At 44.6% G+C, this 24,073-nt stretch overlaps 1 protein-coding gene across 3 annotated transcripts in view; it reads left to right on the top strand.

The window, feature by feature from the left end:
• Nucleotides 1–24,073, top strand: part of PDZD2 (PDZ domain containing 2) — a 388,118-nt gene that overhangs the window by 271,399 nt on the left and 92,646 nt on the right. Inside the window, exons 3-4 of one of the 3 annotated variants that reach the window (XM_067030849.1) lie at nt 11,612–12,113; nt 21,346–21,488. In XM_067030849.1, coding sequence (XP_066886950.1) covers nt 11,612–12,113; nt 21,346–21,488 — 645 coding nt within the window. The remainder of the gene's footprint in view (nt 1–11,611; nt 12,114–21,345; nt 21,489–24,073) is intronic. The other 2 variants (XM_067030851.1, XM_067030850.1) reach the window with 2 other exon arrangements.

Genomic DNA, 24,073 nt, shown 5'->3' on the forward strand with positions numbered 1-24,073 from the left:
ATACCAGCAAGTTAATCTCTCTGAGCCTGTTTTCTCATCTCTCAAAGGTGGATCAAGGTGATGTTTGTGTGTAGCTAATACACAGCGTATAAAGTTAATCAATATTGGTCCCCGTTCCCCTCGTCTGGTATAATTCGTATTAGTTTTTAGCGCTTCTAACATAAACACACCATTAAAAGCAGGCTTTGCGTTTTCACGCCAATGTTTATGCCTGTGCACCCAATAATTTATGGTTTCTTTAATGCTTCACTTGCAGTTATTTTAAAAATCCCAGTAGATAAATACAAAATGCCTGTGCATTTTCCTTGTCTGCACATAATTAAGAACCAGAGACCACAAATGTCAACAATGTCACAATTACAACTGGTCAACAGACACATGAAGAGTATACTGATTGGAAGCCCAGATTTTAAAATCGTTCTGTCCATATCTATAAGGACGTGGCTTATCTATTTTTCTAGGCCAGAGTTCTATTGATTTGGCTTTCTTATAACTGAAATCCTCCAAACTAAGAAGAGTCTTAGAGGATCATGCAGATGGATGAAAAACAGGGAAAATATCCAACAAATCCAGCTTCTAAGGAAGCTTGGAGAAGAAGGTTGCAAAACTAAGAACGTCAGTCTACATGAACCTTTGTAAATCATGAGACCTGTTCAGCCCTACCATGCCTGCCAGAGAGACTTTGAGAAGAAAGAAAAACAGAGAGTCAGATTCTAAAGAATCCACAGTACACTGTATAGAAGAGATTCAGGAGAAGAACAGTGCCTGGCGTTAGCCAGAACACATTAATGGAGGTAGTCATTTGGCAATTTAAGTATCTTTTCGCTGCTGAAAAACAGTGAAAGAAATTCGAAAAAGAAGCCCATGATTTTGATGGAAGCTGTTTTGACATAAGTGAAACCAGGCTTGGCATGAGGTAGGGGCAGGCTCTGGCCAAGCCAATGGAACGGACCCTGGAAGGATTGAGACAAGCTCGGGAAATTGTTTCAAGATGCAGCTGGAGCCACTTGAAAGGGGAGGGAAGTGGAGGGCACAGACATTTCATCAGTGTTTGAATTAGTGTTTGACTAGCGGCATGTGCGTTCAGAGATGCACGGGCCCCCCAGGAGTCTCCCTTCTTTTAGCGCCACCTCTAGGGAAGGGAAGAGGGTGGTGCCTTTTGAATGGTGCACCGTGAGGGCTTGAGGATTACTGGCTGATTGTGAACTCAGACGCAGTTGGTTCTTGGGAAGAGGGACAGAAAGGGAGGATGCGTGTTACTAATTCTCATAGCTGCCGGCAGCTTTCACCGTGGAGGGACAAGGAAGATGTGGCAGGGGCAGTACGGAACTCAGTCCCTGGGTCATCTTTAACGCATTTTTCAGGGCTTGGTGATTCTGAGCCTAGAAGGTCAATGACCATAACCTTTGGGACGCAAAGTCTGGCTTCAGTTACCCTTGAGCGTTGAGAGTAGCCTCTTCCAAGGCAAGGCCAAGGGCAACACCATATGTGGAGAAGCACAGGAATTGCCATAGGAAATGCACCTGGCAGGGCTGGGAGGGCATGGTGGATCTCAGGTAAGGCTCAAGGCATGGGGAGTTGGGCTGCTTTGGATTTTCTCTTTCTCAGACCCGGTCTGTCTTCAGCTGTCAGGGGCAAGTCATAGCAGAGACCTCTGTGATGTAAAATAAGTGTCTTTGGCTGGCCAGTGAGCAGGGCATAGGAAAGACATGGAAGCTTCCTTAGCACCAATCCAGGCAAAAGAAGTACATAAGAGACTTTGGGTCCTGTAGTCCCTGGTAATCTGTCCTGAACAAAAAATAACATGGAGAAAATGTTAAAGGCAATGCAGTTGTAAAATAAAAAGGAAAAAATGAAATGCAGAGTAACATGAATATATTAGCATATGATATACATTATATACTATTACATTTGAATGGTGTCTGGAATCCATGCCTGGTTAGCGTTAATGAGGAAGGATTTCCTTTTAAAGCAGAGTTGGTTTATGATGATATTGGAACAGTGAGGAAAATCTAGGAGGCCAAATGGGAAAGAATGCCTCCTTCACTTCAGTGCCGTCACGGGAGGAACTTTGAAGGTAGGAGAGGCTACCAGGGGCTTTATAGCGTAAACTGGAAGGAATGGTGGGTATTCCCTGGAATAATGTGAGGGGGGAAAGATGGGTGAGATGCTGGCAGAGCCATGAGAGCTATCTCCTCGGGATAATTGGGCATGATCTGAAGGAAAGCGAGAAAGATATCAAAACAGCATGTTTGCATGAATCGGGATTTTGTACGATATAAATGGCAGAGAGGATGCAGAAGGAGGTGAAGTCTGGTGACTAAGGATCTACTAAAAAGGAGTTGCTTTTAAGAAGCAAGACACAAGAGACCATGTATTGTATGATTCCATTTATGTGAAAGGTACAGAAGTGGCAGATCTATAGAAACAGAAAGTGGTGGCTGGGCTGGGGATGGCATTAACTGTAAAAGGGCATGAGGGATCTTACTGGGGTGGTGAAAATGTTCTAAAACTGATTTATGGTGGTGGTTGCACAGCTTGGTAAATTTCCTAAAAATCATTGAATTGTACACTTGAATGGATGAATTATATGAGATGTAAAACATGCCTCAATACGGTCATTTTACCAAAAAATAAAGCATCTTTTTTTTTAAATAGAAGGGATCTTTTCCTTGACCAGTCATTTTTTTGTGGTGCTTAATATGTGCCAGTGATTATGCTAGAATGTGAGGATACAAAAATGAAGATCTTTACAAAGGCATAAGTAGGCAATTTTCAAAGAAGGCAGAGAAATACAAAGAATTTTGACCTCATTAATAATTCCTGACTTGCAAATTAGAACATGAGGTAGCTCTTGACTATCAGACCGGCAGAGATTAAAAAGAGTGACAAGTGGTTCTCTAAGACACCTCTGGTGGGATTCTAAATTGTCACACCCCTTGCTAGAGGAAAGCTTGGAAGTACATACAAAACACTTGACTGTGCTTTTGACCCAGCAAGAACTTTGGACCCAGAAAGTCCACCTAAAGGAATTTATCTTCGGGAGGCTTTAAATATCATCGACACTCTGACACCTCCCAGTTTTTTATCTCCAAACCAGTCCTCTGCTCCAACATCCAGGTTCAGATATCTAGCTGCCCACATACACGAGCATCTCAAACTCAGCTCATCCAGAACGTAACTCCAGAAAGGATCTGTGCATCAGAATCGGTCAGACAGCCCCACCGCACAGAAGGCTACTCCACGAGCCTCAGGTGATGGCAACTCCATCCTTCTGGTAGCTCAGGCCAAACACCTAGACGCCACCTTCCTCTCACACCCTGTATCAGATCCAAAAGCAGAGGCTGCTGACTCTGCCTTCCAAAACTGATCACGATTTTGGCCACTTCTAACCCTCTCTGCTGCTACGCTGCCCTGAGCCAGCTTCTCTGTCACTGGAATTTCTGAAGATGATCGAATATCTGGTCTCCCTCTACCCTTGCTCTGCCAATAGTCTATTCTCAACACAGAAATGAAGGGATTGTTTTCAAACATCTCATGACTCCACATCATGACTACCGATCACATGACTCCTCTGCTCGGGGGAGTTACCGCTCCCCATTTTGCACAAGTCTTTACAACAGTCTCGCATATACTGGCCCCTGGTATCCCTCCCACCTCGCCACCCCCCACCCCGTTACTCTCCTCCTCGCTGCCCCTCACACACACCGGGCACATTTCCAATTTACCACTTTTCCACTTGCTCTTGCCTCTGTCTGGAACCTCCTCTCCCAGGCAGCTGCCTGGCCAACTCTTTCATCTGCTTCAAGTCTTTGTTCAACATACGTAAAATTTCAATCTGACTCTTCCAGCTCCTGGCATACTCAATCCTCTTTATCCTATTCAATATTTTCCATAGCACGTCTCACCTTCTAACATGCTATTTATTTGGATGCTTCTTTTAATAGGTCTCTTGTTCAATTGTCTGTCTGCCCCTGCTAAACTGTGAGTTCCACAAAGACGGGCATCAGTGGGTTCACTGCTGCACCCCCAAATGCCTAAAACAGTGCCTGGCGTATAGTAGATATTCAATAACTATTTGTCAAATGAGTGAATGAGTGAATGAATGAATGAATGATTTGTAATGAGCAAGTAGTAATTCTGTAAAAAAAAAAAAAATAGCATTATGTCATGAGTAAAAAGGAAGTGAAAGGAGTTCCTATGTACAGCGTCTGAGCTTATCAGTTCCCTCATGAGGTGAAATTGATTCATTTATGTACAGCAAAGTCTGACTTTACCTGCATGCCCTCTGCCCCCAGGGAAAATGTGAGCGACATCATCAGTGTGAGTTAGCAAAGCTGTGCGGCTGAAGTTCTAACTGGATTCTGTATAGACTGCAGGTTGATCTCATGTAGTCACAAGAAACCCTGATTCACGCACAGTAATTGAATAAAGAAATGCAGTCATTTGCAAATAGAAGCCTAGAGGTTGTCTTTTGTGGGGCAGTATCTCTGCAGTATGTTTTATAAGGTCCGTTCTTGTTGTTGATCAGGCATTTTCTCCTTAATTCAGCTTCTGAATTCCAATCTCCCAAATGTGTATGGGTGCTTTTAAAAAAGTTTTTATTGATTCATGAAGACATGAGGTACAAGAAAACCTTGGAGGAAAACTGAAACTTCATGTAAACGTATTGCAACATGACAGCAACGGCCACGCTTCTAGTTCCTTCCTGTTAAAGCTATATTGGAGTTGAAAATGGGGAATGCGTCCTGGTGTGTAGAGATACTTTGCTGTGAGGGTGGTGAATTTAAATTAATCTTGTTAGTTTGAGAGGTAAATTTTTAAGATAAATATGAAAATCAATGCTACCTTGTTGCATGGAAATCAGAATAATTTGTTCAGTGATCAGATGATTTAGCTGCTTTTTATCGAGTATTTTTCTGCAGTGTCCCCCTTACCTGTACCCCTTTACATCCAGAAGCTCTTCATAGCAAACAAAAAGAGAACCAGCTCTTGCTTCAGCACAGAATGGATATTGCAGCCAGTGGTTGCAGGAGATGAAATTTAAGCAGGGTAAGGGCAGAACCGTGTATACTTAATGCTGGTGGACACAAATGTAGCTGCTGCCTTCGAGGCTGACACACTGAATTTAATCAGTGTTTGTGGACTCAGAGGCTAGAACACCCACTCTCTTTACGACTCCTCTTAGTATAATTCCACCTCTGTTTGATTCTGCCTGAAAGAGTTCATTTCAATATTGTTTTGATGTCAGGTATGTACTGAGTTTTATTTCTTAGTCACTGGTGTGAAGGATAATATGTCACTGAGCTCCTTTGATAAGTTTGGTGTTGGGGAACAAGATCAATTATAAACTGAGTTAGTCGGTGTATTGTTCTGCTGCATGTCAAGAACTATGATTTTACCCAACTAGTAAGCTAACGAGTTAGCCTGCCACAGATTCATGGATGCCAGCAGCAGATAGAAGATTCCTGGATCAGGGATGAAAGACAGTATTATTCACAGAAATAGCAGTAGCCAGAGGATCAGCATATTTGCACCTCTTCCCCACACCCCATTTCCCCTAGGGCAATGTGGACCTCTGTCCTGGTGTATAGATGGGCACCATTTAAATTTCACCACTACATCCTGTGGAGGTTACAGGTTTCGGTAGCCCATCATTTGGTTTGGGTTCGAATGGCTAACATTGCATCATAGGTCGGAAAAAAAAATTTTTTTCAAATATTCACCCTGATTCTTCACTCTCAACCTGTGTATCTCAATCCAAATTTTATGATTAAAAAATGATAAATACACATTTTATAATAAAGAGAACATACTCATTTATTCATATTCTCTGGACTCCAGATAAGAGAGAGGAGGGGAGAGTGGCTGAACCCAGGCATTTGTGGTGAATAGAGGAGGTGAGAGCTAGTAAAAAATTGGCTTCCTCAGTTACCTCCCCTACCCAGCAGTTGGAGTACAGCGTTCTAGTTACTTCTACACTAGGCCTAGACGCTGATCTATTTTCAAATCCTCGTTGGTGCCTGAGTCCCATCTGCCTCCGTCCTCTCAGACCTAACGTTCCCCTCTGTGAACTAGCGAGGAAGGAGACTGAGTTCTCTCCAGAAGGGGCCTTAGGAGCTCACCAAGGGTATCAGTCACTCTGACCGCCATGATATTCAGCACCCAAATTCTGCCTTCGGGGTCCCCCAAAGAAAGTTTGGCTCTTTCTAGGGAAGCGTACCCCCAAATTCAAGGTAGCTGGTAGGCAACACCCGAGAGAGACTACTCTTGGGGAAGCTAGCTCCTAAATGACTCAGGGAAATGATGTTTATCTTCCCATCCCCTCCTGGAGAGCTGTCCAAACTTGCCTCCCTCTGTTTCCCAGCCAAGACTTCACTGGGGAATTCATCTATATATTTAACACTTCCTCTCAGCCTATTGTTCTCTGGGAACTTAACAGATTTATAACCTCAGACAGCCCTCTGGATTAATTAGGCTTAGCAGGTTTTCAAAGGACCACGAACAGCTTTTCAGCCTCCCATTAGTTCTTAAGCGACAGGAAATCATAGGCAAGAACAATCGATCTCTGTTTGTCCTGGGTGTTGGACAGGGTGGCTATTAGCAGCTAGTCTCGCTCTAGAAAACTCAGATCCTATATAATAACTTGTCTATAAACATCTTCTTGCAGTCAGTGTTTAGTCTCCTGCTGTCTGTACTGGGGACCTGACATACTCAGATGAAGTAAGAATAGCTGCTTTGGTGAGAAGTTCCAGAATTCTTTTATGCGTTCTCTGAGTTATACAAGCCCCTGTAGTATAGGCCAGGGTCCAGCAATGGCAATCCATTTCCTCTGAGTTACACGCACACGTGCGCCCACGGTTCTGCCTGGTGGCACCCCTCTGTGGGTTCACACCATGTGCCAGGCATCAGTGATCGGTGGCTGGAGCCCCAAGATGATTTCTAGAGGCACCTGGAGATCGCCCCTTCCGAGGGCTTTGGCAAAACAGTCCCGAATAGCAAAACTGTACAGCTCCCTCCAGCCCTCTTTTGATAGAATCAGACTATGAGTAAATAATGGGTGTCTTTGGCCTTCCAGCATCTCTCCTGTCTTTGCCCCTCTTATCTCCTGCCCCATATCCATCTTGATCTTCAGATTCCAGGCAGCTCTATCCCTTCAGGTCCTCCAAACATCCAATCTCACCTTCCATCCCCTTACCAGGCTCCCACCCCTGCAGAACCCAGACTCCAGAATTATGAGAGCATCAAGAAACAGAGAAGGTACTTAAACTTTCCTTTGGATAAAGCACTTTTTGAGGTGAAGGAGGAGGAAGGGATCTAGTGAGACACAATGCTTGCAAAAGGCCGAGTGAAATGAAGAACCGTAACACATTCCGGGGGGAGCGTTCTAGGCTAGAGCTCAGACCCTCATTTCTGGCCTTTCCTTGTTTATCTTAAGGCCAGCCTGGGATGGTCAAAATCAAATAAATTTTAATTGAATTGAGTGAATAGTTTTACATGCCAGAGGACAGTTGCAAATTTTGGGAAGAAACCCAAAAATAATCGTATGGTAGAGAAGCTTCTGAAAAGCTAATTTTACCTGTTGTTAATGAAGAGGAGACCTTCTATTTTTCTAAGTCACGTGATGGTATTCGTTTCCGGTTTCTCTAATGTAGACTTTGAAGTTTAAATATTCTAATGGTGGATAAGAATCCTACTGAGCAGAAAAGGGGATTTGGAAGTATGAATGAGCCAGGCAGGTGCAGGAAAAATTAGGCAAGTCATTTAAATACAGATGGAGTGGGATAGGGAGGGTCGGAGAGAGGGTGACGCAAGAGGGAAGAGATATGGGAACATATGTATATGTATAACTGATTCACTTTGTTGTAAAGGAGAAACTAACACACTATTGTAAAACAGTTATACTCAAATAAAGATGTTTAAAAAATAATAATAAAATTAAATTAAATTAAAATTAAATAAATAAATACAGATGGAGAGGGGTGTGGCAGCCTTACATTTAAGGTGATTCAAAGAATTGTAAGAAAATTACCCGCTGCCTAATAGTCTCTTTTTCACTAACTTGCTACAGGTGTCTGTAATTCATTCATTACACTTTGCCTTCGGGATGACCTTAGAAAATGCAGTGTCCAGGAAGGAATACAGTAACCTGTCATACAGTTCCCTGAAGATGTCAGGATCGTATTTATTGCTAGGAAGCCAGGGAAGGACAGGGAGACGGTGCAAAGCTAGAGATAAACTCCTCTTGCTTGGTAATTTTGCTGAGTGTGGATCCTGAAGGAATAAAAGACTGTCAGTCATGGAAGCTTCCAAGGTTCTTGGAATGCCCATGAGAGTAGAGATGGGAAAGATATTCAAGATCTTGTACTCCGAATCAATGGACCAGCCTTTTTGGTACTGAAAAGAAGGTCCCTGTGGACAATCCAAATCAAGTTGTCCAGGGTTTTAGAACAAAAAGTAGAGTTCCAAAAGCAGTTCTAGAGGAATTGCCTCTCCAGGTGAAATCTTTTTCAGGTTGATGGTTAATGTCCTGGAGGCCTAGGATGACTTGGACGTAAAAGGACTGCTGCTGTTTTTCCAGGTTTTTGTTTTATCCTTGTCACTGGGATGGCTTGTTCCTCCTATCCCTGGAAGTCGAAAGCAACTTAGAGATGATCTATTTACAACCTTCACCGTGCAGATGAGGAAACTGAAGCACAGGGATGGTAATGATTTCAGATGCAGAATTGCACAGAGGACGTGCATGATTGGGAAGCAGATAGACCTGGGTCTACCAGTGGCAGTTATGCAAACTTGGGCAATTTAGTTAATATTTCTGAGCCTCAATTGCTTCTTCTGTCAAGAGCGGTCTTAAGGAGCATCCACTCAAAGAATAAATTCAAAACTTGGCCAATATTATTACATTTGCTGTTAGTTTTTTTAATTGAGAAATGATTCACGTAACATCACATTCATCACTTTAAAGTGTACAATTTAGTGGGTATATTCACCATGTAGTGCAACCATCACCACTATCTAATTCCATAACATTTCCACCACCCCCCGCAAAAAACCTGTACCTATTAGCGGTCAGTCTCAAGTCTCCTCTCTCTCCCATCCCCCCAGCTCCTGGCAACTGCTAATCTACTTTCTATCTCAATGAATCTGCCTATTCTGGACACGTCCAATAATGGAATGATATAGGGCCTTTTGTGGCCTGGCATCTTTCAGTCAGCATAATGCTTCAAGCTTCACCCATGCTGTAGCATGAACTTCAGTCCTTTTCATTGCTGAATAGTATTCCATGATATGGATATACTGTATTTTGTCTATCCATTCATCAGTCAATGGAAATTTGGTGTAATTACCACTGTTTTACACGGTTGGGCCAAAGCTATAACAAAAACTTGTGTGTCTGACTCTCAACCTGGTCCTGTTTTTACTACTCCATCCTGTTTTTCATAACATCTGAGCATATGTATTGGATTAATAATAGTGGTTGTTCAGAGGAAACCCTTACAACCTGGCTAATTACTCTTATGATTTCATATCTTTAAAAGATTTTATCCAGTATGGAAAAAAATACACAATTCAAAAAGTAAAATCTAAACATTGTAGAAAACTGGTGCAGAGAACCAGGATTCATTTTCAATTTCTAGATTCCAGTCTAGAAAGGTCTCCATGCCTCTTCATCTCACTGTAGTTCACAGAACAACCTGAAGTCTGTACAGTATCTTTTATCCACCTGTTTTTTATGTGTAAGTTCACTACCATGGCTTATAGCCCAGGATCAAAGAAAGTTTTTACTAGCTTTGGCTGATGTTTGAGGACTCCTCTCTCTTGTTCACTTTACTCCAAGGCAACAATTCAGAATTGTTCTCTTCTTCGGTTAGACAGCCACTGTCATTGCATTACCCTGACCATTAGGTAGGGGGAATATATGCCCTTGGCTCGGAACTTAGTACATTTCAAACACAACTGGTCATCTCTCCTTACGACCTGGCCCCCTTCCCACATACTGACTGCCCCAGCTCTCAAGTCTGGTTTGGTATACTGGGAAAAGTTCTGTTTTCCACACTGCGTTGAGGAGGTAGGCAACATAGCCCCAGGCCTCCTCTTTGTGGGGCTTGAAGCCGGGAAGCAGGTCTGACTCGCTAAGGATTTGGTGGTTGACACTCTTTGCTTGGGAACCAATGACGTGTAGTATGTGGCAAGATCCCAGTGGTGAAGGCATCCCCCTGGGTTCATCTGGGGTTTGTGCTTCCTTATCTCAGGCGGCACCGGTGGGAGATTCAGCCCAGCCTGGCTTCCTGACTTTGAGCAAGTGTTGTGTTTGCTGAAACTTTAATGATCTGGTCCTGGACGCCGCTAATTACTCATCTCGTTTGAGGTTCTATTGTTATTCTTTAAGATCTGGAGGAGTCATTGTATGTCAGGCTTCACATGCATTATCTCATTTATATGATTTCCTGCTTCTAAGTGTTTGGCAGTCCTCAGATACCTGTGAAGATGACTGAGCCTGGCCCTCGTCTTCCCCAGGCTAAACATCCCTCCTTCCTCCCACTCTTCCTGGTTGCCATTTCCAGCAGCTGTCTTCCTCCTGGTTGCCCTATGTCTGTGTTTTCCACTCTGTCAGTGTTCCTCTTCATGTGATGCCCAGACTGGAAATGACACTTCACGTGTGCTACGAACAACCAAACTAGAACCATTACCAAGAAATGAACCAGATCCTCATTTCATGCCGCACGCACTTGCTGTGCTTCTTTACTGGCTGCATCTTAATACCAGCCAACCCCTTCTACCCCCCCCCGCCCCCCGCAACTCAGGATCTTTTTTTCCCCTTTAACTGCTGTGAGGCAAAGGTTCCTCTTGTGCAGTTGATTTTTTTTTTTTTTCCACTTTGGCTCTTTCCAATCTGTGGCTTTTTTTTTTTTTTTGAAGTGTAGTTGATCTACAATGTTGTGTTAATTTCTGCTGTAAGTTTCTGCTGTATAGCAAGGTGATTCTGTTATTCATACATATACATTCTTTTTCATGTTCTTTTCCATTATGGTTTATCACAGGATGTTGACTATAGTTCCCTGTGCTCTGCAGTAGGACCTTGTTTTTTCTCTGTTCTGTATATAATAGTTTGCATCATGGAGTTGATTTTTTTGATCCTGTGAGCAGAAGTGTACATTTCCCCCAATCTATTTTACCCATTTTCCCCTGGAGACTCGCAGTACTATCCCATCAGAACGTTATGAATGGGAAGCTGGCCTCATTCTGGCGTAACAAGTTGTTGAGCGAACGGAGAGTAATTGTTTTTAATGATATGTTAGGATTGGCTCTGTTAATAGAAAAATCCTTCTCTGACTGCCTACGTAGGGTGCTCTCATGAGTCATTTCCAGTCCATGGTGGCTTTTTGGTTTGTTTGGGGGTTATTTTTAGCATCAACAGTTAAATAGATTAAAAGAGTGAATGAAGAGCAGAGCCTCTTTAAGAAGCTTAGTGCCTCAATCACTTGGCCAGGATTTTAGTCTCATGGGTCCTGTGGGGGCCATCAGATGTGTCAACCCGCCGCATTGTTCTTGGAGGATGTTTGGAGGGTTTTAACCAGCCCCTCTCTGACCCCCCCTCTGTCCGTTGCAGTTACCTGGCTGAGCAGTGCTGGAATGGCGGCTTCATCTACCTGATCATGCTGCGCCGCTTCAAGCACCAAGTCCATTCTCCTTATAACGGCAACAGTAGCAACAGCTCCGAACCAGGAGAGACGCCTACCTTGGAGCTGGGGGACCGAACTGTGAAAAAGGGGAAAAGAGCAAGAAAGTTTGGGGTCATTGCCAGGCCTTCTACCCACAAAGCCACTGAAGAATCCAAGAGCAGCACTGGCTGTGAGTTGGACAGTGACCCTGTGTCTGAACTAGACAATGGTCTGGACCCTGAACTGGGAAACGGTCATGTTTTTGAGCTAGAAAATGGCCCACATTCGCTCAAGGAGGTGGCTGGATCCCATCTAGAGAGGTCGGAATTAGACAAAGGGACAGAGCCTAGGATTGCAAAGACGGACGCCCCTCTGCCCACAAGCAATGACAGACGCCGCTTCTCAAAATCTGGGAAGACAGACTTCCAATCCAGCGACTGCCTGGCACGGGTAAGGTTTGCTTTGGTGGTAGAACCTGAATTTTCAATGAAATGTTGTTTGCGGTTGCATTTAAGGTTTGGAAAATACATCTAAGATGACCTTGCATTTAGAAACTCAAAGATTTATTAAGATAAATGATCATAGGACATGACAATAACAACAAAAAAACCAAGTCATTTTATCACACTTAAATAAAGAGCTAGACGAGTTATCCTAAGTGGAAAATTCAAGCCTTCTGTGGTATAATATGAGTCATATGAGGCCCAGATACAGTACTTGAACTGCATCATTATTTATCACTGCTGTCACCAGTGGAATTGCCACTGCAAGGCCAAGAATTCCTGGTGACCACTGATAGCATAAATATCCAAGCCTTGGTATTACACAGGAAGGATGTCCAACCTGCAGGGAAGCATCTGCTTTTATTTTTAACATTTCAAAACCAGTGACATTTTCATGGGATAGTATTATTATATTGCTGAATTCCAGTGAAGCTTGGAAACTTCGCAGAAATCTCTGATACTATGATATCCAGCTGTGATGTCAGAGCTGCCCTCACCTAAAGGCAAAGCAGATGTGGTCTAGTTCTGAATGGTGATAGACGCACTTCTAGCCTCATATCGTCTCCCCCATTAGAACCAACAGTCTCTTGTTAAGTTACATTTCTTTAGGGTCAGCATGCTTGTTCCAAGAATCCTCTTGGCCAGGTATTCCTCTGGGTTCCTAACAAAGCGGTAACTAGCTAGATGGTTCCTGATGGGTTTCTTTTCTGACTCAGGAGATGCCCTCTAAGGATGAAAGAGGAAGTTGGAAAGGTGGAATATGGGCACAGAGGAAGTATCGAGTTCAGCTTTGCAGCCTGGGAAATGGTGCCCTAGGAGTGAATGTAATTTCTAGTAAGGCTATTTCATGCACATTTCTGCAACTGTAGCCAATCTATATAATGGGTTGAGAAGAATCAAAAGAACCCCTCTCTTAAGGGACCACGTTCTTCATTTGAGGAGCTGTGTGATCATCATAAAGGCTTACACAGAGAAGGTATATTTGTAGATGGAATTTACTAACAAATGAGAAGAAAAAAATTAATGTTTCTATTAATGATTTTCTACCAGGTTTATGCCCCTCCCCCCAAAAAGGATTAAGGGCAATAAAAATATTATAATGTGTATAATATTATCAATGAATACTATGTCTTGATGTGATTTTTTGTCTTCTGATGATTGTGAATATGCAGAAAGCTTAAGGTGAAAAAAAACAAATGGGTAGTACTAGTTCATTTTGAAGTTTTAAGGTACCAAAGATTAGGGTGGAATCTCACACATTCAGTCCAAAGAATAGGTTTTCATCTGGCCTAGGACACAGTGGAAGTTATTTGGAAGGATTTTAAAAGAAAAAACGCCACACCAGACTTCTAAGAGAATACCGTCCTCTACTCATCCTGATCGAAGGCAATAACATAAACTTGAATTTCTGGATTAGACTATCTTAAGACTGCACATACCAGAGTTCCTTTGCCTGGTTTTTGTACTCAAGGTCAAATGTCCAAGAAGATACAAATGAAGGGTGAAAAAAACCAAACCATGATCTATTACCTCGGGGATTTTTTTTTTTTTTTTTTAAGCCCCATGCCTATAGCAAGCAGAGACTTGCCATCTGGAATTCTTCATAACTGTTCTAAGTCTATAGACTGATTATTGACCCTGGATTGTACTTTTGGTCCTAGAAAGTCAGAATGGGCATCAGACCTTCTCAGGCATGAATATTTCACTACCCTCTTCAACCCAGAAGTAGCCTTATTAGATGCATTTACCTGGGATTCATAGGGTTGGCAAGAAATAGATCTTCACAGCTTTCCTGTGCACCCTGGCATCACCCAAACTGAGACCAATAGACCTAACAGAAGTCTGCTTAGGTTCTTGGTATGAATAGATTTATATTTTTACTCCAGGACGAGCCCAAGGTCATGCTAAAATGGAATTTCCAGAAAAACAAAAATTAGCTATTTACCTCTTAAGCCTTGGGGTAAAATTCCATTCCATTTGAATAATGGGAGATTAGACATGTCAGCCTTGTTCCGTTTCTGCTTTCTTAATGATTTAATATATCTACAAAGACTTAATAAATTACAAGGCTTATAATCATTCAGACCATTTTTCTTTGTCAGGTACTTCTTTTTCATAGACTGTTATTTCTTACAGGAAAATAAATCCTCAGACTTTTTTTTCTATATTCTCTTCTGCCTTAACGGACCTATAGGAAACATATTTCCTTTTAACAAATATCTCCTTTTAAAAAATGGCTTGTTTCTGTAAAATATTAACACATAATGATACACATGCAAACAGATTAATTTTTTTAAAAAAGTTGGGCCCATCTTCTAAAGCACAAGAATCTCCTAGGACATAGATAAGCAATTTTAGAAATGAGTTCAAAATTCCTTACTCTCGGACTTCCCTGGTGGTGCAGTGGTTGAGAGTCCGCCTGCCGATGCAGGGGATGCAGGGGACGCGGGTTCGTGTCCCGGTCCGGGAAGATCCCACATGCCGCGGAGCGGCTGGGCTCGGGAGCCGTGACCGCTGGGCCTGCATGTCCGGCCAGTCAGGAGAGTTTATTCACAGCTGGTGTGTGTGTCTACGGGTCCATCTGTGGTCTTACCCTAGTACCCAAAATCCACCCTGTGCAGTACCAGACCTCTTTCCTGTAAGTGGTTCAGCAGAGACCTCAGAAAGGCTTCCCCGGGTCTGAATCTGCAGGAAAGTATGTGAAACTCAGAAGGAGAATCACACTGAGGACTTCTCCTGGGTGGTCCCTGATGTTTGTTTCAAGCAGAGGCAGCAGGAGGCTGGTCCTCTGCTAGGAAGTCCTCATGGTCTCTGGGTGAACTTATATCCTTCTACATGGTAATGTCTCCTAAATTCATGCCTGCCTTCACCTCTCTCCTGAGCCCTCGAGCTTTCTACCAACCACGTACGGGATGTCTCCAATTTTAGATAGTTCACGTCATGCCTGAAACTCGATGCATTGCTTTCCCACACCACCAGGCCTGCTCCAACATTCCAGGTCTCACCATCCACAAAGCTGCCCAAGCCAGAAACCTGAGATTCAACTAGTGACCACCAGCCCTGGTTCGTGCAGAACTTTCCCTAGTTTTGCACTGACAACCCCAGATCCTGGGAAACGCCTTCACCCGGGCAAATTGGGCCGTTGGCATCGTGGAGTCAGCAGGAATGCTGCCCTCTCCCTTACACCACATCCAGTCCGTCACCAGTGCTGTCAACTCCTACTCCCTTTAGGATCTCTGTCTGCTCCACTTCTCTGTACTCCCTCCGACAGCTTTAGGTCAGAGCCAGGCTGCCCTCATTTCTCACCTGTGTGGTCACAATAGTCTCCACCCGTTGCACTGCTCCTGCTTTCATCCCATCATCATCCACTGTCCCCACCGCAACCAGAGGGACTTCTCTAAAGAGCAAATCTTACCGCACAAGCACGCGCGCACGTGTACATGCGCATGTGCGCGAAAGCTTAAACCATTTGGTGGTCCACTTTGCCCCTGGGGTAATACCCCAATACCTTGGCTTGACATAGCATGTGAGGCCCTTTCATCACCTGATTCCTGGTTAACTCTCTGCCCCCATTTCTCACTGCTTTCTTCCTCCCTGACTTTGGCTGCGTTTGCTTTTCTCCAAAAGCCATGCTCACTCTAGCCTCTGAGCCTTTGCTCTCTCAGTCCCAGCTCAGCGCCCTGCACCTGTAGGTGCTCTGTAGATATTTATTAATGAAGGCACAGGGGAGCCCCAGGCCTGAGAGATGGGGCACCAAGTTCCAGCCCTGGTTCTTCCTTTCCCAGCTCTGTGGCCTTCAGGCTGCCATGTCCTTTCTCGGAGCTTCAGTTTTCTTACCTACAAACTGAGCATTTTGGTCTGATGACTAAGGGATTTCAACTCTGACATTATGATGACATGATTCTTCATTTCTTACTGATCATTCTAAGGAAGAAGGGATAAGCAAACAGTCTCAAAATAGGTCTGCAACTGGAGCCAGAGCATTTACTGCAGTGAAATTATAGTTGGATGATGTGTCTTCTCACATTTGGGGCAAAGATGCTGTTGTAAAATTTTATTTTGGGCTCTAGCAGATGAGGTCACTTCAGTGCTGCTGAGACCGCTCCCTTTAATGTACCAGCCCCTGTTTTGGTAAATCAATCCCTCTGTTTGCCTTTGTGAAGAGATGCATATGTGAGCTCACACAGTAATTGGCGGTTTACAGGAAAGGGTAGCGTTCCGACAACATTAATACAGACGTCCGTAGCGTCCAATTTTGCGTGGTTTGGCTTTTTCTCAACAGGCTGACAAAGTCTCATTGCCCTTTAAGCCAATGTAAAAGGAAGCAAAGGCCCAAGCCCTCTGTCTAGACAGGATCTGTTTCAGAACTCAATCATCTCTACAACTGGATCTGTGTTCACACGCTGAACATTGGCAAACAGGCAGGTCTCCCATCTGGGCAAACTTCTTAACGTCAGTCTCAATAACTTTGAAGAACCCTAGGATTAGTGGATAAACATTCTCTATTTGTTAATTCAGTGACATTTACGCAGTATTGTTATGTGCTAGGCACTGTTCTAGCTGCTGGAGAACCCATCTGTAAATGAGAGGTAAAGTTCCTATCCTGCAGCATTTGTCACATGTAAGGGGCCACAAGTAATAAATGAGAAAATAAATCAGAATGTTAGATGCTGACAGTAAGTACGATAAATCAGGTAAAACAGTGACGTGAAAGATGGCCCCGCAGTGACATGGGCAGGGGGCAAATTGATATTGGGTGTCGTCGGCAAAAGACCTCATTAAAGAGGCCATGTTTCAGCTAAAGACTGAGTGTCAGGAAAGGGCAGCCCTGCAAAATCTGGGGGCAGAATGTTTCCGGCCAGGAACTAGCACACGCAGCTGCTGTAAGACAGGAATGATAGAATATTCCAGGAGCAGAGAGACTGCAGCACAGTGAGTGATGGGGAGAGGACTAGGAAGTGACGTGGAAGATGTGGATGGGACTAGATTACAGAGGTTCGTGTTCGCCATTGCAAAGAGTGTGAACCTTATTCTAAGTCTAGTGGGGAGCTGTCGAAAGGTTTAAGCTGAGTGCATCATGAGATATATATATTTTTTAACATTTACCCTAGATGCGTAATGGATAATAGTGGTTTGTGAGAGGTAAAGCATAAAAAGGGAGGCCAGATTGGAGGCCATTGTGATAACCCAAGCTAAAGATGCTGGTGGCTTTGACAAGGGTGGTGTCGGGAAGAGGAGCAGAGGTAGACGAGTGTGGATCTGCTTTGCAAATAGAGCTTTTAGATCTCACTCATGGTTGAGGTGTAGGAAATAGAAGGATAAATCAAAGACAATTCACGGGTCTTTGGTTTGCATATCCTCTTTTTTTTTTTTTTTAAACCCCACATTTGTTTATTTGTTTATTTTTAGCTGTGTTGGGTCTTCGTTTCTGTGCGAGGGCTTCCCCTAGTTGCGGCGAGCGGGGGCCACTCTTCATCACGGTGCGCGCGCCTCTCACTGTCGCGGCCTCTCTTGTTGCGGAGTGCAGGCTCAGTAGTTGCGGCTCACGGGTCTAGTTGCTCCGCGGCATGTGGGATCTTCCCAGACCAGGGCTGGAACCCGTAGTCCCCTGCATTAGCAGGCAGATTCTCAACCACTGCGCCACCAGGGAAGCCCTGCATATCCTCTTAAGCTTGAGTAGATGATGTTGCTATTCCCACTGAGGTGGGAAAGAAGGAGAGTCCTGTTTTGACCCTACTGGTGTGTGTAGTGGATACCTAAGTGGAATTGTAAGGAGGCAGTTGGAAATATACTTGATATTATTGTTTTTAAGTTGGCCTGTTGGTTTTTGGCCAGTGCCAGCTTTGGGCTAATAAACTTTAGACACTGATTTTATTTTTAACTGAACGCTGCTTTCAGCTGTAAGCAGCTAGATTTACTACTGACAATTGTACAGTTGAGACCTATAGCATCTGCCTCTTCCTGTTTCTGCCTCTCTTTGTGTTCCTTAGAGCTCCTTCATTAGATGATCAAGAAATTCCAGGGTGAGGAAATTTGCATCATTTTCTTTTAATTCTCCCCTTATAGTTTCTACTCTCTGTTGTTGGGGGAAAATCATATTATTGGATAAAAGAAAATTTGTTTCTGGACTAGTGTAGTTGGGGGCTGTATTACAGATTGGTCATTTGTACCCTCTGAAGCTGTTTCTATTAGATATGTGTTTTGTTTTTGTTTTGCTTTTAACTAGTTGTGTCCATCTTGGGCAGGGGCAGGGGTGTGGAGTGGGCTTGTCGGTGCTCTTGTCTTTAACTCCTCTGTCAGGGTCAACATTTAGGCCATTCCTCTTTCCCCATGAATGTAGTTTTGCATGTTTCTTGTCACAAGTACTATTTCTAAAGCATTTAAAAATTAGACTGTATCTAGTATTGTCACATCCTCTGTGAGCCATACTTAACAGGTTCTGTTTAGCAAAAGGAGGGTAGGACGGGAGAAAATGATGGTGTAGCTAGTAATAGGGCTGGATAGGTTTTAACTCATTTGGGCTGAAACCAAAGGGGTTTTCTTATTTCTGGGCTCTCATAATGGTCCGTGTTGTTCTTGGGAAAGAGTTCTACAGCTTTTCTGTACTGGGAGAAGGAGGAACACTGTCCTCCATCTTCAAGACCCCAGGAGCCATGGCATATCTTCCAAGGAAAAAAGTCAAGCCACCGTCGGCGCTCGTTTGTTACCTGCACCGTGAGGCCCAGGGAAGCAGCCGCGGGGCTGGCCCGTGTGCCAGTGCGGGACGCCCAGCATGCCGGGATAACAGCTAACTGGAGAACCCCTGCCTTTGTTCTCTCCAGGGTCCTCCGACAGCCATAGGGTCTCGTGTAGTGGAAGCACTGAAGGTTGCTCTCTCGTGGTAGCACTGATTCTCAAGGATGGCTTCTTGGAAGCCGTGGAGCTGTGAGAGACTCTGAGGGCCAGGAAAGCTGTTTCTGAATGGGAAAGAGAGAAAGGTGTTCCAGAGGTCAGAGGCAACCAACCAAAACCCAGGGAGTCCAAAGTGAGATGATGGGATGGTGTAGAGATCGTTGACAAGTTCATGAACGACTGTGGGAAAAGCCAGTGACTTCCGCGGTAACATTTGGCCAGACAGGCTTCGTGGGCCTGTGGTCAGTGGACGGAGGAGACAGCTGGCACCACGGGGCGTGTTGTCGGAGTCACGGAGCCCCCGTGAGCTGCGCTGGGGGAGGAGAAGTGTAGGGCCCAACAGGTCTCTCTGTCTGGCAGTAATTTCCCTAGACGGTCCTGTTGCTGCAGATTAGTGACCATTCAACATCTGCTTTCTTTACCGTTGCATTTCAGTTGCTGACAGTGTGCATTTCAGATTTTCTAAATGCTTCACATTTTTCCTCGTTTGCAAGCAGCTTGAATGGGCAGGTTGCCTATTTTTAGGGAGATGCTGGCTTTGTCTGTATTGGACCTTAACAGTTCCTTTGGACCTTCATGATGAATGAAGGAAACACATAGCTTTTCTTTTATAAATTGAGGAATGCGTTGTGACCCCTACCTATATACCTGGAGCCAACAAGGACCTTGGGATGAGCCTAAAGTCAGACTCCCAAATAAATCACTTTAGAAGCTTTTGCTTTCATTTCTCTGAGCAGCCAGTTATCAAACATTTTGCAGTGGGTGTATGTTTGTGTCCTTGGAGCAAAATAGGGAGTCACACGGAGAATAAACCATAGCAGAAAAGCTACTAGCAGTCAAGAGGACTTAGAGACCTTTATTAGTTTTTGAAAAGGATAGATCTTTGGCAGTTCTCTGGAGGTCCAGTGGTTAGGACTCCATGCTTTCCCTGCCGAGGGTGCAGGTTCAATCCCTGGTCGGGGAACTTAAGATCCCACAAGCCCTGTGGCGTGGCCTAAATAAATAAATTAATTAATTAATTAAAAGGGATAGATTTTTATAGTTGTTGAAGCATTTTTAAATGCATTTAAAGAGTGTACTGACCAATGTGTGAAGAAGTCGATCACAAATTCATCGGTGAATTTCCCGTTTTGGTTTCTCCTACCCAAGATCTCATTCATATATTTTAAGGAAGTTTGAGATTCAATTCAATATGATGTTAACATATATGATATGCATGTGTAAGTCATACGTGGTTACCTATCAACATTTATTATGTATCTACTAGATGTCAGGAGCACTGCTGCCTGTCTCCATAAATGTCTCCTTTAATCCTAACACCAGACCTGGAAGTATTAATAATTAACCCCACTTTATTATTTTTTTTTTAAGTTATATGTTTTTTTGGTTTGTTTTCGGGTTTTTCTAATATTTATTTGGCTGCACCAGGTCTCAGCTGCAGCAGCTGGGCTCCTTAGTTGTGCCTCCGGGGCACCTTAGTTGTGGCTCCGGGGCTCCTCAGTTGCAGCTCGTCAGCTCCCCATCTGCGCCATCCGAGCTCCCAGTTGTGGCCTGCATATGGGATCTAGTTCCCTGACCAGGGATCGAACCTGGGCCCCCTGCACTGGGAGCACGGAGTGCTATCCGCTGCGCCACCAGGGAAGTCCCTTTAAAGGCAAGGAAACTGAGGTATTCAGGCCTTAAGTGACTTTCGTAAGTACCAAGTGGCAGAGCTTGGCTCAAACTAGTTGAAGTGTCCTGGCACCAAGACCTAGCTCTGACTTCCTTTCATCCTCCTTTATCCATTAGTAGCCATTGTAAATAAAAGGAACCCAGGCACAGCCAGTATTTATACACGTGGTGGTATCTATCTGGGTTCCAGGCAGAAGAGCTTTTACTTAACAGCACCTGGTCAGGAAATTCGCAAATCACTTTTGCTGTGCTGTCCAATGTCATTGCCACTAGCCACAGATGGCTAATTAAATTTAATTCAAATGAAATGAAATTAACAATCCAGTGTCTCCGTTGCCGCCAGCCGTTAAGTCAAGTGTTTGATAGCCACCTGTGGCTGGTGGCTCCTGTTCGATGGTGCAGAAAGAGAACACTCCTATTATCACAGAAGGTTGTTTTGGGGCAGCACTGCTGGCTCGAGACTTTGGTCCAACCCACAGAATTTTCTCATCAGCGGCCCCCTGCGATATCTGTCACAGGGGATGAATGCTTGGCGGGGCCTCCCCGCTCCCCGCTCCTTTTAACAGTGATGCGTGTCTGTCTAGATACTTCACATGGTGCTCACTTTTTCTTCCAAGGAGGAAGTTGGCCGGATATGGAAGATGGAGCTGCTTAAAGAATCGGATGGGCTGGGAATTCAGGTTAGTGGAGGCCGAGGATCAAAGCGCTCACCTCACGCTATCGTTGTCACCCAAGTGAAGGAAGGAGGTGCTGCTCACAGGTGACTAGATAACTCTCCCTCTCTCTACCTCCTTGTCCTCCCCTCCCCTTCCCCCCGGGTGCCGGGACTCTTCTGTTCGGTCAAAACACTGGAGATTACGGTTTACAAGGATGATGCTGGAGCACGGGAGGAGATGGGGCCGAGCGGTTCTAATTAAACAACCCTCTGAGCACAGGAAGTGGCTAATTGCTGGGGCTCTTGCAAGCTCTGCCACACCATGAAGGAAAAGATTAGATTTCTTTCTGATCCAGTTTGAGTGTCAAGTGAATGTTACTTATCCTGACTTTCGGGATGTGTGTGACACATGGTTCCTTATCCACGCATTGGAACACCACATCCCTGACATCGTCACTCCCATGAGACTCTGGCTGATGCCTTGGGAAAATGACGGGGTTTAAACGTGACCACAGTTCGTGTGCCGTGTCTGGATGCGTTGGGGCTATCCAGAGTTGATACACACTTAGATGTGTGTGTCTCTGCCGTGCAGATGTGGAGGGGGAAAAATAAATGTGAATTTTCTCCTTGTGACCTGCAAACAATTCACACTCTCAAGCTTCTTTTTTAACCTGAACAGTCATCTGAAGTAGGAAGAGGGACAGTGCTTAGGCAGAGCATGTCAAAGAAGAAGTCCATGTTGAGTTAGAGGGACGTAGCGGTCCCCGAATGTAAGGTACACCCTTGCCATGTAGCTAATTGCTTCTGTATACATAGGGCGTCTACTGTTTGCAAAGCACAGTGGGACGCGTATATATGTTGGATGTCCATACATATACAGTAGGTGGATAAAGGTAGAGAGTTTCACTGATGAGGGAGGTGAATCTAGTCTGGAATTAGTGTTCAGTCCAGGTACCCTGACGCTAAGGGGGAGATGGCAAGCCAGAGCAGTACTGGCCTGCTCAAGACCGAGGGAGCTCTCAGAAACGTACCTCATGAGCCACAGTGGAAGGAGCTCAAGGTATTTAGTCTGAGGAATAGAATACCAAAGAGAGGACCAGGGCGCCAACTATCAAAGTGTTTCATGCTCATCAGTCCCCTAAGTAGAGAGTACGATCCTGATAACTCAAGTAGAAATAAGATTAACTGCAGGTGTCAGTTATTATCTGGGTGGCAGTAATTATTGAAAGATAAAGACCTTAGATAGTTTGTATGCAGAAGAGCATCATTACACCTGCCAAATGATGGATGCTTTAAGGAACTCTCATGAGATAGCCATCTTCCCATTAGTCCTAGGTTTCAGGTTCTAGTCTGTCTTTGGAAGGTTGGCAATTAGGAAATTCCTGTGCTCAGAGATGAGCTTATGTAGAACTGTTCTTTTCTATCTTCCATGTGAGCTATTTCTAGTCGGTCTCACCATTTTCTTACAGCCTTAGCTTAGATGTGTGTGTGTGTGTGTGTGTGTGTGTGTGTGTGTGTGTGTGTGTGTGTGTGTGTCTGGGTATTTAATTTATATGTGGGGCATTCTAGTTAACTGGAGAGGAGAAATGTGGGATGAAAAAGGAACAGGGACAGAGATGACCTTGATGGTGGCGTGGATAAGTAAGCCCAGGGACACTGGCCCAAACCACTACGTTCTCCTGTATTCCTGAATCCCTCTCCTCCAGTGTACCCACTCACATACCTCTTTGACGTTCCAGTTTGCTTGTTCTCTGTGGTTTTCCTCTTCCCTTCTCTTTCCATCCTGAGCAACATCCTGGGGTTCTTAGCATTTCTCTGCTTTAGGGATTTTTGGAGAATAGAAAGCAGAGGCTGTCAGAGTCTCTGGTGCCTCCTGTCTTCTGTTAAAGCCTAGATTCATAGAAAAGATTATGATGCATGCCCTAGAGGACACAGAGAGGGACTGGTGAGGGGGTGAGGATAGAGAACTTGGTCAATTCATTGAAACAAAGCAAGGAGGAGAGAGTCCATAGATTAGAGAGAAACAGAGTGGGGTGAACCTGGGAGTGTTGGAGACAAGCGTGGGTCCCACCCAATCCTGGATGCTGATGTAAAGCCTTCAGAGGGGATGGTGGAATCCTGGGCTTTGGGTCTCTCAGCCTCACCGGATTTCCCATCCCATATTTAGCGATGGAGATGAAAAGCCTCTGACTGCTTTGGGATCATGGGAGACCGGGCCATTGGAGGCTCCGTCGGAACCCACACACTGTTAACCCACCATGATTGACGGGACCTGCCCGGTGCTCTGTAACAGTCTGCCACCCTTGACCCACTGTAGGGCAGGCAGACCCTGTGACGGCTGGGCCTCCTGCCAGCCCAGCGGGAAGGAAACTCCAGGTCATTCACTTAGTTTAAAGGAGATAAAGCAATAGAACATGTTTGTACGCCTGTGTGGCACAGCAGGTCTGATACCTGCAACAGCAAGCAGTGACTTAGGCAGTTTCCTTGTTCATTTTTCTGTCCCTCCTGCTTATGAAGCTTGGCGGTAGGGACACGAGGAGGTGGCGGTGTTGTGAGACTTCACCCTCGAGGCCCTGTAGCTCCTGGGGGGGGGGGGGGGTTTACAGACACACATGGTGTAGTACCACAGGTGCCACAGAGGAAATCCGGGCAAGGGTGTGTCGCCCAGGAAGAGAGAGGAGCATGGGTTA

This window comes from Kogia breviceps, chromosome 4 (genome assembly GCF_026419965.1).
Source record: "Kogia breviceps isolate mKogBre1 chromosome 4, mKogBre1 haplotype 1, whole genome shotgun sequence".
Classification (NCBI taxonomy): domain Eukaryota; kingdom Metazoa; phylum Chordata; class Mammalia; order Artiodactyla; family Physeteridae; genus Kogia; species Kogia breviceps.